This window comes from Anopheles bellator, chromosome 2 (genome assembly GCF_943735745.2).
Source record: "Anopheles bellator chromosome 2, idAnoBellAS_SP24_06.2, whole genome shotgun sequence".
Taxonomy (NCBI): domain Eukaryota; kingdom Metazoa; phylum Arthropoda; class Insecta; order Diptera; family Culicidae; genus Anopheles; species Anopheles bellator.
In genome coordinates, this window is record NC_071286.1 from 12,456,150 (window position 1) to 12,482,546 (window position 26,397).

The following is a 26,397-nucleotide window of genomic DNA, read 5'->3' on the forward strand; positions in this document are numbered from 1 at the left end:
AAGAAAGTGACTCAACGAGCCATTTTGCTGCGACCTAACACAAGGGAACGCGTATACCTGCGGCTGGCGAGCCACACCGTTACCTGGCAGCTCACCAACACCAGCAGCGGCCAGTAGAAAAACATTCACTGGCCCACCGAATGATGTGCTTGACGGATGGGCGGATGCTTTCCACCACCTCCGACCTCTGCGATACATAATCTGATTGATGGTTGCCCAAATAATTGAATATCCTCTCCGAAGCATATGCCGCTGCGGCCGTCGTGATTGCCTCAAAGGGCCTGCCCACGGAAGTGTGTGTCTAGCTTCGTGGATGGGTGCATGTAACATCCAACACATTTCAGTGGTCAAAGATAATTTAATTTACCTTGCGGGAAGTGACTTGTTTTCTTCGTTTCTCTCTCTCACTAGCTTTCTCACACTAACGCACGTCTTGCTGTTCTCCTGCTCTTTTTTCCGCTGGTTCGCTTGAGTTAACCGCGGACCCGCGGACCATAGCTCCAAAGCCGGTGTGATAGTATTGGTGTGTCCATACCCTCCACTGCTTCGGCGTTCTCCACGTATCCTTTATTTTGAGCCGTAGCGCATTTCTATAGTGTCCTGCAATTGTGTTGCCGAAGGCGACGAACGTCCAGGTGTGGTTTCAACAGGAAACGAGTTCCAACAAGTGCAAAGGAGACGTAGGCTCCATACGTGAGTCAGCCATGTTGGATTGGTGGAAAGTGTGTGCACTCTTTCGCTGCCCCTTTCCTGGCAAACAGTCCCTACAACGCAGCGCTATCTATGCGCACTACCACAGTTGTAGGGCTTAGCGACACGCACTAATAAAACACATTTTCATCCCTTCAGTTCGTGTGCCTAGTGGAACACGTTGATAGAGTAATTTACGTTGTCACTAGTGTTCTCTCAGGCCACTATAAACGGCAGGGCTTTTCTTTTGGTTGGATTTCATACGGGCCCATACTCAATGAATCATAGTAGCAGTCGTACGGCAGTGCTTGGCTTATCTTGCTGCTGCTTTGATTTCATTGTGTAAACATCTTACGTTAAAGCAACGCGCTAGTTTCTTCGTTAAAAGGGAAATGTTCTCGATACGGAATTTCTCTTTGCCTTTTCAACTCGTGTGCGAAAAATTCCCAAGAGAATGTCCTTTTGATAGTTCATGCTGCACGCAGGGTTATTGATTTTTCCTTAAATCCCTCGCTCTTTAGTAAGATTCCACGGTGACCCATCGTCTAGCGAATACGAAGAAGAGACCGTTCCGTGTGTGATAGAAAGGCAGTGAAACTGTGAAACCTCTTTAACGATACAGTACGTAAATTCACAAAAAATAATACAAAAGTTAACGTGCGGTGTGTGTCCTCTTGTGTGCGTGTGTTGGAGCGTTTGTCCATTATCGAAGCCGTTGAAATAATACGTAGAGCATAAGCAGCCGGAAAAATGTCGCAACAATTACCCATACGTTTTCAGGAGCATTTACAGGTAAGTGAGGGAAGACGGATTTAAAGGGCAGGGAAAACAAGCGAAACGGGCGACGAAGATATGACCTAGAATCGCGCGCATCACATCCCACATTACGGTGGGGGAGGGGGGGACCGATGGCAGGTCATGTGTCGCCCATTCAACCGGCCGCCGCCCCTTTTGCGCGTATTGCTCCTTCAACCGCTTGCTTTGATTGTAGCAACAAAGGCAAGAGCACTTGTCCGCTGGATAAACGACGAGCTCTGTTCTGAAATCATATATGCTCCTCCTGAAACTTGATGATTATACACCGAAGTCCTTTGAGCGATGCTCAATCGATTATTTTCACATTACGAAACGATGGCAAAAAACTGACCACTCCTGTCCCACTTTCGATGCTTTCCTCACAAAGTGAAACCCACCAACGGAAGGACATGAATTGACATTACGCAATGATGCGCAGTTTGCTTCGATTGAATTTCTCCATGCTTTGCATTCTACATGCAGGGTGCGATTGAAGAATTCAGAACACTCGTAATCGTGTCGCTTCTTTTTCGAGCATCATTTTGATTATTTTTCACCCCCAGACCTGCCCCAGAAAGGGGCGGCAGTGCATTACTCACATCCTCTTTGCACTTAAAGCAACAGTAACGTATTCGGTTTATATTGAGAGAAGTCGGGCCGTAGTTAAGATAATAGTTGGGATCGCAGAACGATGAACTGTGCTTGCCCGTCTTCTTCCACGTCCGCAATTTGGCGACTGTAATTTCTTATCGGAACTGTGTGTGTTGTTTTTTCCTTTTCTCACGCCGAACGCCCTGTCGCGCCGTCCGTTGCATCGTGTCACCGGCGCCTGTTATCGTATTTCCTGTGGCAACGGTTGCTGGGTTTGCATCGAAAAAAAAATCTGCTTCGGAGCTCAGCTCACCAACATCAACATCAACCCGAGCTCGATCTCCTTCACCAACCTAACGATGGAGTCGGACAAGTTTATCTGCGTGCGCGAGAAGGTGGGTGAAACGGCGCAGGTGGTGATCATCGACATGAACGATGCACAGAATCCGATCCGGCGACCGATCAGCGCCGACTCGGCGATCATGAACCCGGCCAGCAAGGTGATCGCACTGAAGGCGCAGAAGACGCTGCAGATCTTCAACATCGAGATGAAATCGAAGATGAAGGCGCACACGATGACCGAGGAGGTGGTGTTCTGGAAGTGGATCACGCTCAACACGCTGTCTCTGGTGACGGAGACATACGTGTACCACTGGTCCATGGAGGGCGACTCGACGCCGATCAAGATGTTCGAGCGACACTCGTCGCTGAACGGGTGCCAAATCATCAACTATCGCACCGATCCGAAGCAAGCTTGGTTGCTGCTAGTTGGTAAGTTACATGGCACTCTCTCTCTTTCTCTCTCTGTGGCCGAGGTCAATGTACTACTGAGCCTACCCCGTGTCTCTCGGTTCGCCCGTGACAGGTATTTCGGCGCAGCAGAATCGTGTGATCGGCGCTATGCAGCTGTACTCGGTCGAGCGCAAGGTTTCGCAGGCGATCGAGGGTCACGCGGCCTCGTTCGCGACGTTCAAGATGGAGGAGAACAAGGAACTGTCGACACTGTTCTGCTTTGCGGTGCGCTCGCAAGCCGCAGCCAAGCTGCACATCATCGAGGTGGGAACGCCGCCGGCCGGGAACGTGGCGTTCACTAAGAAGGCAGTCGATGTGTTTTTCCCTCCGGAAGCGCAGAGCGACTTTCCGGTTGCGATGCAGGTGTCGCCGCGGTACGACGTGATCTATCTGATCACCAAGTACGGTTACATCCACATGTACGACATCGAGACGGCCACCTGCATCTACATGAACCGCATCTCGGCCGACACGATCTTCGTGACGGCACCGCACGAATCGAGCGGTGGTATTATTGGTGTGAATCGCAAGGGCCAAGTGCTGTCGGTGACGGTGGACGAGGAGCAGATTATACCGTACATCAACACGGTGCTCCAGAATCCCGACCTTGCGCTGCGTATGGCCGTGCGCAACAATCTGTCCGGTGCTGAGGATCTGTTTGTGCGCAAGTTTAATCACCTATTCCAGAGCGCCCAGTACGCCGAAGCAGCAAAGGTAGCCGCCATCGCGCCGAAAGGAATTTTGCGCACCCCGCAAACGATCCAGCAGTTCCAGCAGGTCCCGGCTCAACCGGGCACCAACTCGCCACCTCTGCTGCAGTACTTTGGCATCCTGCTCGACCAGGGCAAGCTGAACAAGTACGAATCACTCGAACTGTGCCGGCCGGTATTGGCACAGGGCCGTAAGCAGCTGTGCGAGAAGTGGCTTAAAGAGGAGAAACTGGAATGCAGCGAAGAGCTGGGTGATTTGGTGAAACCGTCCGATCCGACCCTTGCCCTCTCGATTTACCTGCGCTCGAACGTGCCGAACAAGGTGATCCAGTGCTTCGCCGAGACGGGCCAGTTCCAGAAGATAGTGCTGTACGCGAAAAAGGTAAACTACAGCCCGGATTACGTGTTCTTGTTGCGCTCGGTGATGCGCACCAACCCAGAGCAGGGTTCCGGCTTCGCCAGTATGCTGGTAGCGGACGAGGAACCGCTCGCCGACATCAATCAGATCGTGGACATTTTCATGGAGCAGAACATGGTCCAGCAGTGTACGGCTTTCCTGCTCGATGCGTTGAAAAACAATCGCCCTGCCGAGGGAGCGCTGCAAACGCGTCTGCTCGAGATGAACCTCATGTCGGCACCGCAGGTCGCTGATGCAATCCTCGGGAACGCCATGTTCACGCACTACGATCGCGCCCACATTGCTCAGCTGTGCGAGAAGGCCGGTCTGCTGCAGCGTGCCCTGGAACACTACACCGATCTGTACGATATTAAGCGGGCAGTCGTCCACACGCAGCTCTTGAACGGTGACTGGTTGGTCGGATTCTTCGGTACACTCTCCGTGGAAGATTCGCTCGAGTGTCTGAAAGCGATGCTGACGGCGAACATACGGCAAAATTTGCAGATTTGCGTCCAGATCGCGACCAAGTACCATGAGCAGCTGACGACGAAGGCACTGATCGATCTGTTCGAAAGCTTCAAGAGCTACGAGGGACTGTTTTACTTCCTTGGATCGATCGTTAACTTTAGCCAGGATCCGGAAGTTCACTTCAAGTACATCCAGGCCGCGTGTAAGACCAATCAGATTAAGGAGGTTGAGCGGATCTGCCGCGAGTCGAACTGCTACAATGCGGAGCGCGTGAAGAACTTCCTGAAGGAGGCAAAGCTAACCGATCAGCTACCGTTGATCATCGTTTGCGATCGGTTCGACTTTGTGCACGATCTCGTGCTGTACCTGTACCGTAACAGCCTGCAGAAGTACATTGAGATCTACGTGCAAAAGGTGAACCCCTCGCGGTTGCCGGTCGTTGTCGGTGGTCTGCTCGACGTCGACTGCTCTGAGGACATCATCAAGAATTTGATCCTCGTAGTGAAGGGCCAGTTCTCGACGGACGAGCTGGTTGAGGAGGTGGAGAAGCGCAATCGCTTGAAGCTGCTCCTTCCGTGGCTGGAGTCGCGTGTGCACGAAGGTTGCGTCGAGCCGGCGACCCACAACGCGCTGGCAAAGATCTACATCGATTCGAACAACAATCCGGAACGATTCCTGAAAGAAAACCAGTTCTACGACAGTCGCGTCGTGGGGCGCTACTGCGAGAAGCGTGATCCGCACCTGGCGTGCGTTGCGTACGAACGTGGCCAGTGCGATCGCGAGTTGATCGCCGTTTGCAACGAGAACTCACTGTTCAAATCCGAAGCACGCTACCTGGTGCGTAGACGCGATGCCGAGCTGTGGGCCGAAGTGCTGTCCGAAGCCAATCCCTACAAGCGCCAGCTGATCGATCAGGTCGTACAAACGGCCCTCTCGGAGACGCAGGATCCGGACGATATCTCGGTCACCGTGAAAGCTTTCATGACCGCCGATTTGCCGAACGAGTTGATTGAGTTGCTCGAGAAGATTGTGCTCGATTCGTCCGTTTTCTCCGACCACCGCAACCTGCAGAATCTGCTCATCCTGACGGCCATCAAGGCGGACAGGACGCGCGTGATGGATTACATCAACCGCTTGGACAACTACGATGCGCCGGACATTGCGAACATTGCAATCAACAACGAGCTGTACGAGGAAGCGTTCGCGATCTTCAAAAAGTTCGATGTCAACACGTCCGCGATCCAGGTGCTGATCGAGCAGGTGAACAACCTGGAGCGGGCGAACGAGTTTGCGGAGCGGTGCAACGAACCGGCAGTCTGGTCACAGTTGGCCCGCGCCCAGCTGCAGCAGGGCCTGGTGAAGGAGGCGATCGATAGCTACATCAAGGCCGACGATCCGTCGGCGTACATCGACGTCGTGGAAACGGCCAGCCGTAACGACTCGTGGGAAGACCTGGTGCGCTACCTACAGATGGCCCGTAAGAAGGCACGCGAAAGCTACATCGAGAGTGAGTTGATTTATGCGTACGCACGCACGGGCCGCTTGGCCGATTTGGAGGAGTTCGTTTCCGGACCGAACCACGCCGACATTCAGAAGATCGGCGACCGCTGCTTTAACGATCGCATGTACGAGGCTGCCAAGCTGCTGTACAACAACGTGAGCAACTTTGCCCGTCTCGCCATCACGCTGGTGCACCTGCGCGAGTTCCAGGGTGCGGTGGATGGAGCGCGGAAGGCTAACTCGACTCGCACCTGGAAGGAAGTGTGCTTCGCATGTGTCGATGCGGAAGAGTTCCGTTTGGCGCAGATGTGTGGACTGCACATCGTGGTGCACGCGGACGAGCTGGAGGATCTGATCAACTACTATCAGGATCGAGGGTACTTCGAGGAGCTGATTGGGTTGCTGGAAGCGGCGCTGGGGCTGGAGCGCGCCCACATGGGCATGTTCACGGAGCTGGCGATCCTATACTCGAAGTACAAACCGGCCAAGATGCGCGAGCACCTCGAGCTGTTCTGGTCGCGCGTCAACATCCCGAAGGTGCTGCGAGCGGCCGAGCAAGCCCACCTCTGGTCCGAGCTGGTCTTCCTGTACGACAAGTACGAGGAGTACGACAACGCTGTGCTGGCCATGATGGCCCACCCGTCGGAAGCGTGGCGCGAGGGACACTTTAAGGACATCATCACGAAGGTGGCCAACATCGAACTGTACTACAAGGCGATCCAGTTCTATCTCGACTACAAGCCGCTCCTGCTGAACGATATGCTGCTGGTGCTGGCGCCGCGCATGGACCACACACGGGCCGTGAGCTTTTTCACCAAACAGGGCCACCTGCAGCTCGTCAAAACGTATCTCCGGTCGGTGCAGAGCCTCAACAATAAGGCTATCAACGAGGCACTGAATGGCCTTTTGATCGACGAAGAGGACTACCAGGGCCTGCGGACGTCGATAGACGCGTTCGACAACTTTGACAACATTGCGCTGGCACAGAAGCTCGAGAAGCATGAGCTGACCGAGTTCCGTCGCATCGCTGCCTATCTTTACAAAGGTAAGCAATGCGCACACGTTCACGCAGCGCGCGGAATTCGTATACATTTGTGTCATTCGTTTTCACAGGAAACAATCGCTGGAAACAGAGTGTGGAATTGTGCAAGAAAGACCGCCTGTTCAAGGACGCGATGGAGTACGCCGCGGAATCGCACCAGGGCGAGCTGGCGGAGGAGCTGCTCGGATGGTTCCTGGAGCGTGGCGCCTACGACTGCTTTGCGGCTTGTCTATTCCAGGTGCGCATCCGTATGAAATCGACCGAATGGTATCGATGATAATTATGATTTGTTTTGGATTTTTCGCCCTTTTTCGCAGTGTTATGACTTGCTGCGGCCCGACGTTATACTAGAACTCGCATGGCGCCACAATATAATGGACTTTGCAATGCCCTACATCATTCAGGTAATAGAACGGGACGACACTCCCCGAGGCAGCCCCGAGCCGCGTATGCATTTTCATTTACATCATGCTCGTTTGCGTTCAATTCCTCGGCAGGTCACGAGAGAGTACACCTCGAAGGTGGACAAACTCGAAGCGTCCGACGCGGAGCGGCAGAAGGAGGGCGACAGCACCGAGCACAAGTCGATCATTATGCCCGAACCGCAGCTGATGCTGACGGCCGGCCCCGGTATCGGCATGCCACAGTACGCCCCCCAATACGCCGGTGCATACGTACCACCGCAACCAAATATGACCCCATACCAGTACGGTGGTATGTAAACGAGATAATACCCCGAATGCTATAGATAGTGAGCGAGAGAGAGACGAAGAGAGAGTGAAGGAAGGAACGAGGAAAGAAGGAAGAAAAAATCACGTAACCCCGACGATGCCAGCAAACGGGCGAGATAGCAAAAACATTTTGACCACCTCTTTCGAAACCCATCTCTTCCGGTATCCGATACGGGGAGCGTTGGCATAGTACGCATCGATTGAAACGACGGAACACAAACAACACCATCACCACGGCGGCCACATCAGCAGAGCCACACTCTACTCACATGGCCACAGCGTGTAGTGTGTAGGAATCATCCACCCGATCGTGTCATCTAATACATCTAATCACTCTGATTCTCAAGAAGATCTTTGTTTGATTTTATTCAGCCAACAAACACTATCTATCTACCTACCTCCTGTTCTGTATATCAGAAACCGCTAATAATTACGTACGTTAGTTAACCGTCCGCACCACCGGTCCTCGAATTTGGCAATGCTCTTCTTTTTCCTACAAAACTCTGTTCCGAGCTATCGTCGTCGTCCTTCTGTGCTGGGTGTACTTTCGTGTTTTTTCGCACTCCTTTCCTCGTGTGCGTATGTGTGTGTTTGTGTGGTGCCTGCGGCTGCAATACGAATCATCATCAGCATTTAGTTAATTCACGCCCAAATGAGGTGAGTTTTGCGTCAATAACAAGCAGCAACAGTAACGGTGGCCGCATTGCATGTTTACATTTGCTTAGTGTTTAGACGAGATTTAGCTTGATAGGCTTTCTTTTTTGTAAGCGAACGCATAAAGGTTGAAAACAGCCACAGTTCACTCCCCCGTTCCATAGCGTATAGTAATTAAACAAAAAAAACGATTGTTTTTTCGTTTGAAAAATAAACATCGGACAACAATTGTCAGCACCACCTTTTGCAGCCTTGCGGCGTTTGTTTTGGGTCATCATTCTAGTTTGCTGGTCTCCGAGGAACATTAGCACGAACATGGAACACGTACATGGATGAGATTGGTGGTGCTCCCAACAGTTTGAGATCTTTTCAACCATCCCCGAACATTGTTCATGATCGCGTGATCGCTTTCGCTTACTTTCAGTAGTTGGTAGCAAATCTCCCCCTTTAAAGCAAAAAGTGGCGTGACTGCGCGCGAAGCTGTTAAATCACAAACCACATCCAAAGCTCTAATACGCATTTCTATTTTGTCTTTCAGGTTTTAATTAATAGCGCCCAACAAATCGGCGATCGATTCGAAATCCAACTCATTATTAATGTCGCAGAAGCGCGAATCGTAGGCATATTAGGGCACAGTAGGCCAAACGTGCGCACACCAGGTGCGAATTCGTTTTTTTGTGGTTCCGTGTCAACGGCGGCAGGCACAGTAACGCACGGGATAGAGGCGCGATTGTTGGTCGCTACCAAGGGGAACAAAAGCAAAGAACTCACGAAACGGTTGTTCTCGTTAGCCAAACACTAAAATAGCGCAACTCGTGAATGATTCGAACAATGTTATCATTTCTCTTGCTGTTCTCTAAGAAAATGAAAAAATAGATGCAAATGAAAAGATTATATAATTATATAATATATATAGAAATACATTCTCACACACACCCACAAATATACATATGGAGCACTATACATGCACGAGGAGGCGAAACAATAGACGGGGACGATGAGCGTCATGTGTAAATAGATGGGAGATTAAATACTTTAACAGCGCCAACACCTTGTTATCGGTAGTGATGAATTTGTTCTGCAAAAAAATCAACGGAACCCCCCAGAGAAAGCTCCTATCACACGGAAGTAACCACAAAGCATACAAACCAGGCATCCAGGCAGAATTAAGTCGCCACTTGGCCGTCATGTTATATAGACTTTCACTTCCAGTGGGAGAGCCAGATGCTTGTTTTAAACACAAACTATAGCGAAATTGATGGCCCGTAAAAATTATCACGACACACATACTCGCGTGTCGAGTAGGAAGCAGCTTGCACTGGATGTCGCGCAAGATGATCAGAAGATATATTCGATCTCCGAACGAAAAGCTATCCCAAACTGATCGCCCGGCAAACGTGCCTCGATTGAACAGCTACATTCATCATCTCTCACTCTACTGTGGCGGGGCATTTGAGTTAATTTGGCTTTTCGCACATGCACCTTTCTGGACACACGAAACACAACAAAACCATTCCCGCGAAGCGCTTGCTTCTCGCCCACACTTTCTTCCAACTATGTTATGTAGTGTAGTGATGATTCGTGCAAAGTTATACAAAATAGAGTAAAAGTATTACGCTGGAGGAGGGATTGACACAAGATATGATGCATAGGGAGTTGTGTTTGTTTTCAACAAAATTCGCGCACATGGGGCATGTAGAGATGAGTAACTGCTCGGGCGCGTGCGTGGACTTTCTTTGGCTTGTTATTTAAGCAACGGATGCCGACTATTCAAAGCTCAGAAATCGCTACGCAGCCAGTTGCTCCAAAATACAACCGAAGAGACCAAATAGTAGAGCGGGCCTGTTTTGTAAAAAGCTGTCTCGAGAGTTTGCTACCGATGCCTTCTTTTCGTTCCGATGTCCAGACGCGACAAGTAAACACACCTAACAGTTGTGTCAATCAAAATGGTTACCCTTTATTGGGTCCTCCTATGAGCGATAGGAGAGCAAACAAATTATTTATACAATTAAAATAATCAATCTTTATTTTTATATTGTCAAAATATCACAGTTTCCTTTCCCCCAGGTAACGCAAGGATTGATCGACGGCGAATGATAGTAGTGTGACTCAAAGTATAATGAAAGTTTCTGACTTAGTTAATAAAGATACGTATATCGGAATACCCTAAAAAAACACTACACCCATCTCCGAGCGCTACTCTACTATATACACGCAAAACCACGAGAAAAGAATGAAAAATCAATAAAACAAACGTTAATTAACCTGAATCGATATCATTTAAAGTGAACAAAGTGTAAACACACCTAACGCTAACCGTGAGATGAAAATCAATAAACTCAAAGTTGTCAAATCACAACAGTGGTGGGGTATTGTGGTTTCGCAGTAGGCTGTCGAAACGGCGTCAGCCCAACACTGGGGCCTGCAGGATCCACGCGACATCATCCCATGCAGCACCGTTTTCGGTTGGTAGGTTCTTCTTTCTTGGTGTTAGCGGCCTCGAATAACATCTATCCTGTAGAGTGAAGGTGATAAATTTATAAAAGGACATGTTCTTATACATAACTGGAGGTAATACTTATTAGCAGTTCTTGCATGAATCCATGTGGTTGTACGATGATCTGATGGCCCTGGGGTTGAGTGAACGAGTTTAAACAGGGCCAGAAGAACTTGATGAAAGCTACTGTTCTATTCATTTTTCTCATCAAAAGGTTATCCCATGTTTTTGACTGCCTTTTTTATGGTGGAATCCTGACAGGCATGCGATGATCGTAGACTAGTCCACTTTTGACAATGTCACCCAAATGGCACACGCCCGCAGTCCGATCGGTCTTGAAAACCGCTGAAACACGGGGTGAACAAACACCACCATTTCGTACAACACTGCCAAAAGTGGCCTGGCCTGGCCTGGTCAGTAATTTCTTCCTGTACATCGAGGATTGTCGGAAACGTTTCGCTGGCATCTACAGGCAAGCCGCAACCATTATTAGTAAATGATGATATATATACAGCACTTGCTAACAATGGTTAAGGCTTACTTGTAATCATCGTAAGGCAATCGTTTATAATCTTCACCACATTACATTGCAAAACTTTCTTTACCGACAAAGCACTGATAAGTCTTTCGTGGCACTTTGAGCGTTTCTGCTCACACCTTATTGAACACCGTTAAGTTCGCAAAGCAAAATCTAACGAGCGTTTCAAAATCTGAAATTGCGATGACAGGCGACGCATTGACAGCTCAGTGCTGCCAACTGAACAATAATCTGCATGAGGCGCTGTTTAAGCGGTTGATTTTGAATTTAAAACTGCTTCCACAGACGTGTCTCATCGTGTTCGCGAATGTATCGAACCGGTATACATACAGTCCGGGCTCCACATGACTATGCATATGTGGAAAAACTTATCTGCAAAAAGTTAGCAGCAGCAATACCGACGAAAACGTGAAAAATGAACGCACCAAAAAAAACGCATCAAACGGTTCAGGATGGAGCGATGCTTTACAATGAAATCTTCGAAAACCTTCTTTTCTTCGAGTAAAGCAAGCTTAAAAAGTACGGCCCGCAACTTTGGACTTTGGATCGTGGCAGCACGAAAATCACTTTTTATAACTAGCACAGGGCGGAAAAAGCAGCTACACCGTTTATTTGCAGTAGGATAAGTATACATATGCAAAGCAAAGATACGGGGTGTTTGTAATAATCAACCGACTTGAGATTTATCTAACCACGATTTAACGCGTAACGAGTGGTGGCGAAGAAACGACCGATCGCACCGAATTCAGGAACAAACTGGCGCGTTCCAGTCGCGTGCGCAGCGTAGTCCTTGCACACGAATGCGGAGAATCACTACTAACAAACACTGACATAGCGAACGAACGAACACAATACACCGTTCCTGAGAAACTAGCGCAGCAGAGACGCAATAACCCGATGCGAACAGGAAACAACATGATTTTGTGCCTTTTTGTGGTATCGTCCCAATTTGCTTCCAACTTTTGGAACTCATCACGGATGATTGTGGATGATTTGTAACTTTCTTCGCCAAATCCGCTCTGATGATCTAACTATTGCGATGTGTAGTGCGAGATTAGTCGATTATTTCTGGCTAATATTTCTTACGCCATCCTGGCAAGGTATTGTCACCTTTTTGTGGCCGTTTTCATAGCAATGCCATTATGCTATAGCTTTCTAGTGATCTTGCAGACAATAACTTCCTGCATCGCTTTTTTTGTTGGTCCTTCGACAGGCGGATTTCATTTGGCTGAATCGATTTCATTTGAAGAAATTATCTTACGAGTGAGATGAAAATTAATACATTTAAGGTTGTATTTTATTTAAAGTTCGAATTAAAAAGGACATTCAAGGCCCAGCGGGGCTTATAGGGCACCTCCGCCTCGGCGCCGCTCGGTGCCCTTTTCCGCGCACAGACTGTGACCGTCATTCTCCTGCTTGACCTCTGCTAATCGGCGTACTTCGTGGAGGATCTCGATTTCCTCCTTGATGTGATCGAGCTGCGTTTCGGCGTCACCACGGGGCGCTTTCGGTGTGGTACCGCGGCGTTTGCATAGTAGAATGTATGTATGGTTGATGGCGTCAAGTAGGCAGTTTACGTTGGACTCACTCTCCACCATGTAACTTTTGACGACGGTGACGGACTTTTCCCACCGCAGCCCTTCCTCCTTTGCCGCCACGTACTGTGTCTGTTGGAAAGGGTTGAAGTGGTCATCTCTCGAACGGTGTGTTCCAATAAAATCCGGGCGGCAGTGGTACTCACCAGCAGCTCCGACAGATCGTTGTTGAGTCCCGTTATGATGTGCAGGGCCGTCTTGGTGGCTTTGAACAGGTTCTGGCGAATCTCTTCGATTTCCAATATTTTTTGCTGCTCTACGGCCGAAATTTCGACTTGCGCCAGTACTGTCCGGATCAAATAAGCATTAAAACATGAGCCAACCAAAACGAGCTTTGGGTGATGCATTCAAAGCAGCTCTAGAGAGAGACTTACGGAGTGAATCACAGCGTTGGATGAGGTCCTGCATCGTTTCGTAGATCTTTGATTCGGCGATGGTCTCTTCCATGACTTTCTGTAGGAGGAAAACGTGGGTTTACAGATATGCTGACTGCTACATCGGACGAAACGCCTTTCGTTTTACACACCTCGAAGGGCTCGAACAGGTCGATCGTCTCTTCGTACTTCAGAACAAACTCGTCCAGTTTTTCGATGTCGTTTTCGAGCTGCGCGATCTTTTTGCCGTACAGCTCGTGCTTTTCCGTTTCCCTGCGGACCTGCAACAAACGGGGAGCATCATAAAAATGCTTCACAATCGCCATCATCGGATTCTTTACCGTATCCAACGCGTTGTTTTCCTTCATCTCACAATCCTTAAGGAAATCGTTCAGCTCAATAAACTCTTCGCGCATTTGCTGCAGAAGCTGGTTGGTCTGCGCCAGCCGCCGTTTGTTGACCGCAGCTTGGCGTTGGGACTGCTCACGCATCCGGTGCTGCTCCTTGGTGATCTCGATGTAGTCACGATCGCTGTGGATTCCCTTGAGTTCGAACCCATTCCGAGCCACATCCCACTCGGGCACGTTGCTGTAAAGCGTCCACGGATTCCGAGTTTTTTATAACGTTGAAAATATGAGGCCATCTTTTCGACCGCGAAGGACATCGCAGCGATTTGGAGGGCAAAACTTACGTGTAGAATTTGCTGTTAAATTTGGACTCGAAATAGTTTTCCACCGCCCTTTCCGGGTTCAAATCGAACTTTCCAAACACGCCGAGTTTGGTTATTGGCTTTCGTCGAGGCATGTTGCAGAAACTACTGAGTTTTTGGTTACTGGTAAATGTTATACCGTGACCAGAATTGTTGAAGACTTTTCTTTGCAATGAACAAACACCGGAATCGGTTGCCATGGTACCGATAGAAGGCAAGGAGCTGGGTGCTTTGCTTGAAAGTGCTCGAAGCGGCAATCCTTCAATCCTTCAATGTTGTAAAAAATAAACGAACGTTTTCGCTACAAACGCCACTTCGGATAGAGAAACACGATGGAAACGAATCCAACTTCGAACGCACATTTTTTGGATAAATATTTATTGATACAATTGTCTATTCGTTGAAACTGGAGAAAACGTGTGTAGCGAAGGAAAACAAATGCAACTTGTTGAGAAATGATCAGCAGCAAGGTTTTACACTTTATGAAGAGCGGAAAATTAACAACGTTTAACGTCAAAACTAAGCGGTTACTCTAAGAGTGGTGGCCAATTCCAGCGTGTGCCCAACGAGGATTGCGATTATTTGCTCTCGGTGGGCTCTGTTGCTGTCCTTACACAACACGTTCGTGCAAGAGAATCGGTTTCCAAGCACCCGAGGCAAGCGATCCTCGATCGCCCCCGGGACCTTTCCGCACACCCGATCGAGAGGATGATCGTTGGTACAGCTTCTTACGAAAATCCGGAGTTGGTAATCAATCATACCACTTCCGGTCCGTTTCGGTGTTCTTTCGATTATATCTACAGTTTTTTGAATGCTTTACTCTCGCGCCACTAAGTGTATTACATATGCTATGAGTTAATAATTGAACGCTCGAAGAAATAGATTTAAAGAGGTGCTAGGCTAATCGGTTTTTGCTGACTTCCAATTGTTTTCAGCAGATTATTGTAGTTTCACTGTGTCATTTTACTCCCGTTTCTCACCAGTTTGAATCTCCGCCATTCGTTAATGCGTTTCGCAGTGCGCAACGCTTCCGGACTTTGCCTCTTGAATGTAGGTGCCAAAAAGATAAATATGTGATAATTGTTCGTTTATTTATGCTTTTTTGATTGCGTTTTTGAAACATTTTTTCTCTCTTTTCTCATCAACTGTAGATTTTTTTCTATACAACGCCCATACTCGCAAACTAGTTCCTTCGCTTTACTTTATCCGAAGAAGAATGAAACAGCTAGGAGAGAGGGAAGAATGAATTTTAAATTTTCGTTATTTTTTCTGTATTGTGTTTGGGTTTCGCACCCAACGCATTCGGCTCCGGAGATTTTCTTCGCCATAGTGCGCCTTAATTGTATTATCTTAAAGCGGGCATGATCGATAGCATAATTGATTTTGCTGCTGCAACTAATAACGGACAATGGCAGACCCACATGTGCTGCAGGCTTATGCAGCATGGCAAAAGCAGCTGTGAAGCGATGCTCCTAGTGGCCACCTTTTGCCCCGGCCCCGTAACAGTAGCCTCGTTCGTTCCTTTATTTTTGAGGGGTTAATGACGATGATTTCGCGCGACCGCAGATTTGGTCGAAAGACAATCAATGACGAACGCTTCTCGACATCAACGGTTTGGTTTTAAAACTAATTAATAATTTAGAGTAAACATCGTGTCTATCTTTTTCCTTCTTTTAACGCTAGGATATATGCATGTATATATGCGATTTGTTTGTTAAATGTATATGTATATATATATGCTTTGTCTGTTGGATCTGTTTGTGTACGGTTGTGGTTGGTTCGTGTATATTAACTCTATAATGTGACTGCGCATTTATTATTCAAACTTCGTGCCAATACAGAGTATGGTGCATTCACTTCTGTCGACCTCCTTATCGTCGTGGCATTGCTTATTATCGGTCACAATACGTTCATAACATTGTGATCACCGTGGTTCCTCGGGCAACTTTTGTTGAGCCGATGCCTAGAAGTAGAAGCCATACGACTACTCGAGCAAGGTGAAAGGAATTTGTCACAAACCGTGTCCATAACACAGCAAACCGATTCTCTGAAGAGAACACGCTTTAAAGTTCAAAATAAAATAACGCTAAAACAAACCGTATCTACTATTCACATTGTAACAATATTCTAATTAAAAACCATAAAAAACAATGCTATACAGAGTGAATAATGCGTTAGTATGAACAAAGTGCAATAAATTGCGCTGAGGGCAAGAGGCTCATCCAAAGTACATCCGTATTCTTCCTAGCAGGAATGTCATAAAGGTTCAACCAACTAACTAACAAGCAAAGTAACGCAACTTGATCTATGTCACATCCGGAGTTTAGTGCCGGTCGTTCTTTGCTGTTTCATAATCTGTCTCAAACCATTATGGAGGGAAAATCCTTGGTGTTGGCGCAGTGGTTTTTCTACTTCAATAGCGGTGCCCACTGCAGTGTCTGTAAGTGTTTATGGAAACGTCCTTCGAACGTTAGTTGCTTACGCTTTACTAGGGTAACACGATCTTTGTTCAAACTCGTTTGGAAGGTTGTCCCGCGACTGCGAGAATCACAGGGACAGGGAGACCGAAACACACATCACCATCATGAAGCGTTCCCACTAAATGGGCACGGTTCCTGCAGTAGCAGCATCGAAAGGAGTTTACTCCTTGTTAAGCGAACCGAGATCACTGAGGAATGTCTCCGGCGTGAGGATGTGAGACGACCCAATGTACACCTCCCAGTTCTTGACGGCGGCCGTAACTTCATACGCGCAGCGAATCTCCGAGTAGCTGCAGCCTCCAACGACGAACACAATCAGCCTCGGTACGTTCTTCACGGCCGTCTGTGACTTATCCTTGTGCCAGTGGCCGTAGCGTGCGCTACTACAAGTCGTAACGAAGAAGGAAATCTCGTTAAAATCAGTCGTTCTGGTCTCGCTTTAGAGTCACCTGGTTCTTACCTGGTGGGTGCATGGAAACCAGCTGTCTTTCGCCCTCCGAGGAAGGGGAAATGACGCTCGTCCAACTTGTTATCGATCGAATCCTCCATAATGTCCTTGATGATCGGTGTCCAGCGGGACATTTGGTAGGTGTGCTCATTGATGCGCTCCTTTCTTGTCACGGTGTAGGGCTTCTTGCGATTACCCTGCGCATCAAACGGTGGCAAGCATGACAGTATTAGATAAAAAAAAACACACAAAACATCGGCTCTAGGTGGCCAGTACTTACGTCGGCAATAACATTAATGCCCAGGTGAGTTAAATTGTTGATCATTTCACGTTCCTTTTGGTCGATCTGCGCATGGGTGACCAGTTTGGTGAGGTTTTCCTCGGAAATGCCGTTCTTAATCATAACGTACAGCGCAATGATGCGCACCTTGTCGTAGTTCGACACGTTTTGATCGAGCAAAATCGGCACGATGTTGCGCATGTGATCCTTAATCTTCTCGCCCTCGGCGTCGGTCCCCATCGCCAGGTCTTGCTCCACGCGGCACAGCTTGTCCACATAGCCCTGGTAGGACTTCATGCAATCTTCGGCCAGGTGCAGATGCGTCGAGTACTTGGACAGCTGCTTCTGGTACTGGGGCATCTTTTTGATCATCTGCGACAGATCTTTCATCGATTGCTTCTCGCTCTGCGTCAACCGCTTCGACTCGGTGAACGATTTCAGATACTGAGTCACACTCTGTGATACCACCGCAATGTGCTGGTGGCGCAGGTCTACCCAAAGATCGTCGTTCTCATCCAACAACACCTCTTTCTCGGCCGCGTTCGGCGACGGGATAAACTTGTACACATCGTTCACGATCGGCAGCAGATCGTAGGCCATCGCCTGCAGCGTTAGTTCGTGCAGGAGCGGCGAAACACAATCGAAACCACGGTCGAGAATCAGCAGCTGTGAACGGGCCTTCTCCGGGCCTTCGCCCATCGTCGGTTCGTCCGCCTTGTAAGCATCCAGTTTCTGCTGCACCATCTGGGCCAGCTCTACGTTACCGTCCCATTCGCTGGGGATGAAAGTAGCGATTCGTAAATTAACCGATATTTGGGCGGAACTGGAGCTTAGTGCTAAGAGTGATTCTTACCTACGGTAGCGCACGGAAGGATACTCGCCCAGTGTAGCGCACAGCGTTGCAATCTGTTCGGCGATACGCTCCATGTTGCCACTACGTGCCGAAGCCAACGCCGGAGAGTACGCACACTGGAAGGTAACCGGTGAGTCCAGCGAATACACCTGTGGTGACATTGAAATTGTTATTTATAGTACCCGCCATATTACATAGAGTATTGCGGTATAAAACAAGCTACGGTACAGGTTTCAAAGCATTCGGTCTAAAAAATGAAACAATGTGCTGTTATTTTCAAGACTGTAGCAAATGAGATATAAAGCCATGATATGATTATTTAAATACCAAAACTAACATAGGAAAGAAAAACATAAGTTAAAAAAAAACAGGAAGAATAGTACAATTATTACAACAACTCATCTACAAAAGCTCTGCAAACCTGCGACTCGTAGGGAAGGAAAGCGATGTTGATTTCCTTCAACGTCTTGATCTTTCGCGACACAACGGACTTGCAAATATCGTTGAACAGTTCCTCCGGACAAACTGGAGCGCGATTAGTGGAGTGTTAGCGGTGTTAAATGAGAGAACAATCACTTTAGAATTAGTAGATGATTATGCAGCACTCGTTAGAGTGATGATTGATCGTGAACCCGCTGTCTGAAGCAGTATACCCAAACAATGTATTTCCATCTTCCACCGGACCCGGGTTAGATATTCTGAGCGGGTTTTAGTAACTACTCGCTTAGGCAACCATCAGAAAATGCAACTCATATTCACCTGTGCCTCGTATGCAATAAATGCAATGTTCAGCTCTTGACACGTTTTCATGTGCTTCACAACCAAGCCCTTTTTCAGGATTTCAAATAGGTGGTCAGGTAAGGCTAACGGTCAGACAGGAGTTTAGTTTGGCCAATGGCAATGTTGATCGGCAACACTTACCTTCCGAGAAGAACACGTGGGCTGCTTTGTACGTTGGTTTGGCCGGATTTTCGAAATCTCGCATCAACAAACGGATCGAATCTTCGGACGGCGTGATCAAGTAGACTGCTTCGATCGCAGGCAGCGGTTCGCGCTTCTTGTTGATGTCCTCCACCACTGTGTACGGAAAGCAAGTTGGCGTCGTCAATCCCTTCAAAAGCACCACAACCTATCGCTCCTTTCTACTTACGGGTGATACCCTCGGCACTGATTTCGTGCATTTTGGTGCAAGCCGAGACCATGCGCATCGCCAGCTGGTCGACGATCATGATTCGCCACTCCATTCCGGGTTTGCCGTCCGCTTTCGTCTTACTGCGGACGACCTCGTTCATAATCTCTGCAATGGGCGGATTCGATTGGAAAATTCATTACGACAACGTAAACAAATGTTGCTCTTGGAATAAATTCCTCTGCCGGTGGCAAATGAGTCATGCTTTGTCAAATGAGTCACACAAGTTTGTTTCACTTTTCGTACTAATCCTCGCGCTTCATGTTTGTACTAAATGCCGCAACTAGATTTTGGTCCGTTTGCGTACGAAACATATATTAAAAACATTGTTTTGATTGTGCGCTGCGGCAGCTTGCCGCCCTCCTACGATTCCTGCTTTCCCTCCTCCGGCCAAAGAGGCGACCCATCAGGACGTGCGGTAGTTGGCTCACACTCATTCTTTGTTGTGGTGGTGCGCAAGTGCAGTCAGAAAATCAATACCGGGAAAATTTTCTCCCTCAAAAGGGTCCACTGCGTTGTACGTTTTGATCTGCGTGCTCTATTCAATTGCTACAAAATTTGCGGTAAGCGCATTTTTATCAATGATAAGGGAAGATAATGTGTTTGAATGGGGAATGGCATATGCGAAAGGAGACGATGAACAATAGGCGCTGAGGGATTAGTCACCATCTTTTCTTCTGCACATTCGCCATGGAAACGGGAGGGGCACTGTTCACGAATTGACATTGGAGGGTTTCAGACCGATTGAATTCCAGACCAACAGGCAGACCCATTAAATTCCCCAGCGGCTGCACTGTGGACTGCGAAGTGCTTTTATATGGTAAACGAAAAACTCACTTTGACCAACCAGCAGCTTCAGTGCCATCTTTACTTTTTTGCCTTTTACACACGTACGAGTACTTTAACCGAAAACACGTACAACTTGACAGGAAATTCTATCTCTTAAACGCACACAAACAACGCACGCTAGCGGATGTTCGAAACGAACTCGTGCGCAAAACTAGTGTTGAAATTAGTTCGATCCCCGATTACAGTGCCGGTATAGTATATCGTATACTACACTATACTTGCGCGAAACACAAAACGCATCCGTCCGCTTAAATTTTTGTTTGAAAGTGAGAAAACTGAACTCTTTCTGTGTATATTTTCTGACCCGCCTGATGAGCAATCTGCGTTCCCGGTCTCTATATTTCTCTTTTCTCTCTCAGGGATAGCTGATGCTAGAGTGAAATAGCATCATCAGAAAGAAGCAGAGAAAGATGAACGTCAAAATTTGACGCAGTTGCAGTGTTGCCGGTTTTTTCGTAATCACGTAGAGCTTCAAACGGCAAGACTTGATTCTAGGTTTGGGCCATCTTTCGCTACGTGCCGAATTCATATTTGGGTCACTAGTGGACGTGGAAAAATAATCTTTTGCAATGTTCGGATGATTGGTGGTTAATACAAGTATAATAAGCAAAAACTAATTTTGGTGTTTTTGCCAGCAATCTATTTTGTTAAATGATACATAAAATTGCTACGCCCGAACTAGCAGTTGTTGAGGATTTTGTACTTTATGCTGCCTTTCCCTCGGAGCAATCTACTTTTCCGCCCGACACTGTAGCTTGTCTCCGGTCAGTCTGCTCTGTATCTGGGCAAAAGACTTACCTTTGGTTTCGGGCACAAACAGAAACACAAACACCGCACCCAAAAGGCAGAAACCGGCAAACAGCCAGAATGTACCGGCCTCACCGAGTCCCTCGCGGAGAGGATTGAAGGTCTTGGTGACCAACAGCGACAGCCCGAAGTTGGTGAAAATTGCCAACGAGCCGGCAAACTCCTTAATATCGATGGCAAATATTTCACCGATCATAATCCAAGGCACCGGGCCGAAACCGACGGAAAACATTGTAACGAAGGCCGACAGTGATAACACTGGTACCCATTCTTGGTTTTCCATCCGGATCGGGTCATTGTGTAGTAGATGAAAGTACACACCCAGCGTTACGTGTGAGGCACACATGATCACGCCAGAAATCATCAGCAACCATCGGCGTCCTACACGATCGACGGCAACTGAAGCCACTACTGTTCCGACCACCTGCATAGCGCCAACAATGATGGTTGCAACCTGATAGTTCAAGGAGTCTGAGGCATTCTGTTGGCGAGAGAACAGTCTTAGGGTACGTTATCTATTATTGGTATTGGGAACATACCATAAAAATATCGGTGGCATAAAAGAGAACGGCATTAATTCCGGACAATTGAAGAAAAGCTACTAAACCAATCATAGCCAACAGCGCACTCCTCGTTCTCGGTTCCAGGAGAGAGCTTTTGAGGGTTCTCTTGGGTTGGTTCATGAGCGCATCCTGTTGATTTTGCAGCAGCTCTATCTGTGTAGCAGCACCACACCTTGGGCCTTCGAGCCACTTTAACACTTCAATTGCTTTATTTTTGTAGCCTAGTTGTAGCTGAAAGGTAGGTACAATGGTGCCCAAGATTAAGCTTAGTATTTCGTATTTCTAAGGCTGAATCTGTCTCTTACCAAAAAAGCTGGTGTTTCCGGCATGAACATGAACATTGGACCAAAGATTAGTAACAAAAATCCAGATATGACGTTCAGCTGAAATATATTGACTGCGGTGGATACGCTGAACGAAATGAGCATGCCCAGGTTAAGCATCAACTGGAAAAAACTTCCAACTGTGCCACGAATTTTTTCGTTCGCTATTTCACCGATGTAGATTGGCAGAGAGATCGTAAGGCCACCTACTGCAGCTCCTTGGCACAGTCGTCCTATGTACATCATTGGTATGACTTGTGCAAATGTCAGAAGTGTCCAACCTGCAGAAGAGGGGGCACCATTAATGTCCGCGATCCGTATGAGATCGTCGGCAAACGCTAGCTTACCCATCAGAAGAGGTATGACAAAAAAAAGTATCGCGTTCTTACGTCCCAAGGACTTGAGCATCCTTCCGCACGGTATAGCAACGAGAGCAGCACCCATGGGCGTAAAGGCTACAGCCCAGGAGAATTGGTCACTGTTTAGCGCGAGATGGCCTTCTCCGTCTCCTACGAGTCGTGGACCGGCCGGAGCGGCCCAACCATACACCATTCCGGCGGAAAGTGCGACATAGGATGCTGACACGGAGAAAACAGAGCCAAAGGTGAGTAATTTACATAGAATTCATCAATACACTACAGAGCACAATGAAAGAAGCTCGCGATAACAAACCAACAAATCTCAAAACCACAATACCTGTTAAGGCTGCTATATATTGGTTTTGATTGGCGAAACGATATCGAAGATTAATCATCATGTTGCTTTCGTTAGTATCCCGCGCCTCTGACCCGTAACAGAGCGACAAAAACACTGGCGTTCAATGTTTAAAATCCAACCCGAAAAAGCCCATTCGGGTCAGTTACTTAGATAAACTAAGATAACAGCCACGCTTTGGTAAACCGCCGTTGCCATACAGTGTGTTATCAATTGCTTCTTACAGTTCAATATCTGAAGTGAGTCACCGATGTGATGGGCCTTACATGCATACATTTTTTACTTCACAAGGTTGTTTTAATCATCTTATGCTGTGAATTCACTACAATACTGTTTTGATGCTATTGTAATCCGATCTTACCTTGTTGTACAGTTAAAAACTATACTACTCAGCATCGTAATACACTTGGCCGGCCCGCGTTTGCAGATATAGGCCATATCTTCTAATCGGATTAAAATCTTTCTTATCACACTTCAACACACATACATTGGATGTGAGGTTTCCAAAAATGATGAATTACCCATTTCGGGGTGTGACATTATAATTTTTCACTAAACTGTCTCGCAAATTTTTCGTGCATCATGGGAAAAAAATAAAATTACAAAATAAAACGTTACAACCGTTTTCTGATGGTGTTCCAAATTTCAACTTTCCATAGCAATTTAATCTCTATTAACCTTGTTCGTGCGCGTATTCGCGTTCTGTAACGATCTTGGCAAAGTTCGTCAAACAACGCGTTTGACAGTGACATCGGCGTTTGGTGGCGTTTTCCAGGCACAACATTGAAACTTTGGTTCAAGCAGGTGCACAAGATTTTATTAAAATAAAAACTAATACGATTGCAGCCCAACTGGCGACACTCTCCCGGCTGATCGGAACGAACCAGTCTGCCCGCTGACAAAGTTACATTAGGCAGCGGATAGGGGCATTCAGTCTCAACATGACTCAACAGCTAAAGGATCAACTCAAGTTTGATATCGTGAGTGTTTGGTGTCGGTGGGAGTGATATGCTGGGAGGCTGAATGATTTTATTTACTGAATGGTTGGCGCTGTGTTTTAGGAATGGGGCCACGAAAGACTGGTGCGAGCACAGCAAACCGTCGAGGTTCGTCCGTTCGATGTAGAGTCGTGGTCTCTATTGGTGCGCGAAGGCCAAGGTCGACATGTGAACGAGGTATGGTGTTTGTTGATTCGGAGGGAACTACTTTCCGGCTCCGTTGCATTACATTTCTTGTATCCGTCTAGGTACGTTCACTGTACGAATCGCTCGTCAGCGTTTTCCCGACTACTGCTCGGTACTGGAAAGTGTACATTGAGCAGGAGATGAAGTACCGGAATTATGAGCGCGTGGAGAAACTGTTCCAGCGCTGTTTGGTAAAAATCCTCAACATCGATCTGTGGAAACTGTATCTGACCTATGTTAAGGAAACGAAAGTCGGACTTAGCACCCACAAGTAAGTGTGTGCGTGGTGGTATGTCACGAAAAGAAAGATACTCATGATAGCCAATTACTTTGCACAGGGAAAAAATGGCGCAGGCTTACGATTTCGCGCTAGAAAAAATAGGCATGGATTTGCACTCCTTCTCCATCTGGACAGACTATATAGCGTTCCTGAAAAGCGTCGAGGCAGTTGGAAGCTACGCGGAGAACCAAAAAATTACTGCCGTACGAAAGGTGTACCAACGGGCGGTCATCACGCCCATAATCGGTATCGAACACTTGTGGAAGGACTATATTGCGTTTGAGCAGAACATTAACCCCATCATATCGGAAAAGATGAGTCTGGAGCGTTCACGAGACTACATGAATGCTAGGAGGGTGGCGAAAGAGTTGGAGATCGTTACGAAAGGGCTTAATCGCAATCTGCCGGCAGTTCCGCCAACCGTCACAAAGGAAGAGGTTAAACAGGTATGCTGCGGAACAACGATTAACGGTATTTGTAGCAACGATTGTAATGGTTTCGACCAATGTCCACAGGTTGAGCTCTGGAAGAAGTATATTGCTTTCGAAAAGTCCAACCCATTGCGCAGCGAAGATAATGCGCTCGTTACTCGGCGCGTAATGTTTGCTATCGAACAGTGTCTTTTGGTGCTCACGCACCATCCGGCCGTGTGGCATCAGGCTGCACAGTATTTGGATCAGAGCTCTAAGTTGTTGGCGGAAAAGGGGGTAAGCGCTTTGTTCGCGGGCTGTTGTGATGATCCTAATGTTCTTGCTCACCTCACCAGGATCTTAATGCTGCAAAAGTGTTCAGCGACGAGGCGGCTAACATTCTTGAGCGGGCAATTAACTCGGTTTTGAGTCGCAACGCACTCCTCTACTTCGCGTACGCCGATTTCGAAGAGGGCCGCTTGAAGTACGATAAAGTGCACCAGATGTACAATAAGTATCTCGCCATTAACGATATCGATCCGACACTGGTAAGCTCCAAAGGGTAACGGTGACCGATCGGACCTAGCGAAGTTAGCGTTTCATCTTCCCGTAGGCGTATATTCAATATATGAAATTTGCGCGGCGAGCAGAAGGCATCAAATCGGCACGGGCCGTTTTCAAGAAAGCCCGCGAAGACGTTCGCTCCACGTATCACGTGTTTGTAGCCGCAGCATTGATGGAGTACTACTGCAGTAAGGACAAAGACATCGCCTTTCGGATATTTGAGCTTGGGCTTAAACGATTCGGTGGTAGCCCGGAGTACGTCATGTGTTACATTGACTATTTGTCCCATTTAAACGGTAAATAGCGATGGAATGGTTTAGACGAAAGAAAGTAGTGCGAAACTTAATGCTCCCCCTTTTACGACCGATTTGCCAGAGGACAACAATACCCGTGTGCTGTTCGAACGGGTTCTCTCTTCGGGGGGCCTAACGCCGCAGCTCTCGGTGGAGGTGTGGAATCGTTTTCTCGAGTTCGAGTCCAACATTGGCGATCTGTCGAGTATCGTCAAGGTAGAGCGGCGCCGCAGTGCGGTGCTGGAAAAGCTGAAAGAGTTCGAAGGCAAAGAAACGGCCCAGCTGGTGGATCGGTACAAATTTCTTGATTTATATCCGTGCTCGTCGTCGGAGTTAAAATCGATCGGCTACACTGAAACCCACGGTATACTAAGTGTGACGGGCGTGAAACCAGCTGCGCCGCCCGCACCAGAACCAACGGAACAACCAGTGCAGCTGGCCCGTCCCGACTTTAGTCAAATGATACCGTACAAGCCGAAACCGAACGCATTCCCCGGTGAACATCCCGTTCCGGGTGGGGCTTTTCCACAGCCGGCGGCACTGGCCGCTCTGTGCGCCATACTGCCGCCACCGATCAGTTTTCAAGGACCGTTCGTGGCTGTGGATAAGTTGATCGAGGTGTTCAATCGCATCCAGCTGCCGGAAGGTAAGTTTCTGGGGACAGGGGGCTACCGCGAATGCAGGGTAATGACTCCGATCTTTCTTTTTTTCTCTGCAGTACCACCGCCCCCTAGCGATAGTACGGCCGAACAGCGTCTCTTCGATTTGGCCAAATCCGTCCACTGGATTGTGGACGATAGCGCATTCGCGGGCGAGGGAGGCCTGAAACGACGCCGTATGGCACCGGGAGGTGACGACAGTGACGATGAAGGCGTCACTCCCGCCCCACCAGCAAACGATATCTATCGATTAAGGCAGCAGAAGCGATTCAAGTAAACGTCGCATATGGTCGCTTTTGCACTGCCTGAAAAAATGTAAATTATACACTTAACAGTAATGACGAAGGGGTTTTCGGTTTTTCCACTTGAAGAATATAGTAGACGCAATTGCAGCTCGACACAATAAACAATCACCACT

At 47.9% G+C, this 26,397-nt stretch overlaps 5 protein-coding genes across 8 annotated transcripts; 2 read left to right on the forward strand and 3 right to left on the reverse strand.

Moving 5' to 3' along the window:
* The first annotated feature begins 1,251 nt into the window (after positions 1–1,251).
* Positions 1,252–10,711, forward strand: LOC131210984 (clathrin heavy chain). Of its 2 annotated transcripts, none has more exons than XR_009156879.1 (7): positions 1,252–1,482; positions 2,385–2,847; positions 2,942–6,988; positions 7,057–7,223; positions 7,303–7,389; positions 7,483–8,373; positions 8,909–10,711. XR_009156879.1 is itself a non-coding variant. In XM_058204318.1 (7 exons), the coding sequence occupies exons 1-7, from the start codon at positions 1,441–1,443 to the stop codon at positions 8,917–8,919; spliced, it is 5,034 nt and encodes a 1,677-aa protein (XP_058060301.1). In that variant the 5' UTR covers positions 1,252–1,440; the 3' UTR covers positions 8,920–10,711. The 2 variants fall into 2 exon arrangements, 1 of the variants encoding a protein (XP_058060301.1); XM_058204318.1 differs by having other exon boundaries at positions 7,483–7,699.
* Positions 10,712–12,748: 2,037 nt separating this feature from the next.
* LOC131207006 (uncharacterized) lies at positions 12,749–14,178 on the reverse strand. The gene is made up of 6 exons (XM_058199613.1): positions 14,066–14,178; positions 13,716–13,962; positions 13,527–13,655; positions 13,375–13,453; positions 13,147–13,286; positions 12,749–13,072 (listed from the first exon to the last, which is right to left on the reverse strand). The coding sequence occupies exons 1-6, from the start codon at positions 14,176–14,178 to the stop codon at positions 12,749–12,751; spliced, it is 1,032 nt and encodes a 343-aa protein (XP_058055596.1).
* Positions 14,179–14,479: 301 nt separating this feature from the next.
* Positions 14,480–20,434, reverse strand: LOC131211945 (protein ROP). 3 transcript variants are annotated; one of them, XM_058205635.1, is made up of 8 exons: positions 20,171–20,434; positions 19,295–19,441; positions 19,066–19,221; positions 18,566–18,669; positions 18,145–18,293; positions 17,292–18,066; positions 17,024–17,208; positions 14,480–16,943 (listed from the first exon to the last, which is right to left on the reverse strand). In XM_058205635.1, exons 1-8 carry the CDS (start codon positions 20,196–20,198, stop codon positions 16,724–16,726), a joined length of 1,764 nt encoding a protein of 587 aa, XP_058061618.1. In that variant the 5' UTR covers positions 20,199–20,434; the 3' UTR covers positions 14,480–16,723. The 3 variants fall into 3 exon arrangements, with proteins under 3 accessions (XP_058061618.1, XP_058061616.1, XP_058061617.1); XM_058205633.1 differs by having other exon boundaries at positions 14,480–16,946; XM_058205634.1 differs by lacking the exon at positions 18,566–18,669 and adding an exon at positions 18,904–19,007 and having other exon boundaries at positions 14,480–16,946.
* Positions 20,435–20,912: 478 nt separating this feature from the next.
* On the reverse strand, positions 20,913–22,629 carry LOC131210303 (facilitated trehalose transporter Tret1-like). Its single transcript, XM_058203531.1, has 5 exons — positions 22,572–22,629; positions 22,223–22,453; positions 21,858–22,156; positions 21,529–21,783; positions 20,913–21,470 (listed from the first exon to the last, which is right to left on the reverse strand). The coding sequence occupies exons 1-5, from the start codon at positions 22,627–22,629 to the stop codon at positions 20,913–20,915; spliced, it is 1,401 nt and encodes a 466-aa protein (XP_058059514.1).
* Positions 22,630–23,472: 843 nt separating this feature from the next.
* Positions 23,473–26,360, forward strand: LOC131209175 (protein suppressor of forked). The gene is made up of 9 exons (XM_058202174.1): positions 23,473–23,569; positions 23,651–23,764; positions 23,836–24,044; positions 24,112–24,499; positions 24,569–24,760; positions 24,820–25,011; positions 25,077–25,323; positions 25,403–25,966; positions 26,039–26,360. Exons 1-9 carry the CDS (start codon positions 23,531–23,533, stop codon positions 26,254–26,256), a joined length of 2,163 nt encoding a protein of 720 aa, XP_058058157.1. The 5' UTR covers positions 23,473–23,530; the 3' UTR covers positions 26,257–26,360.
* The last annotated feature ends 37 nt before the right edge of the window (positions 26,361–26,397 follow it).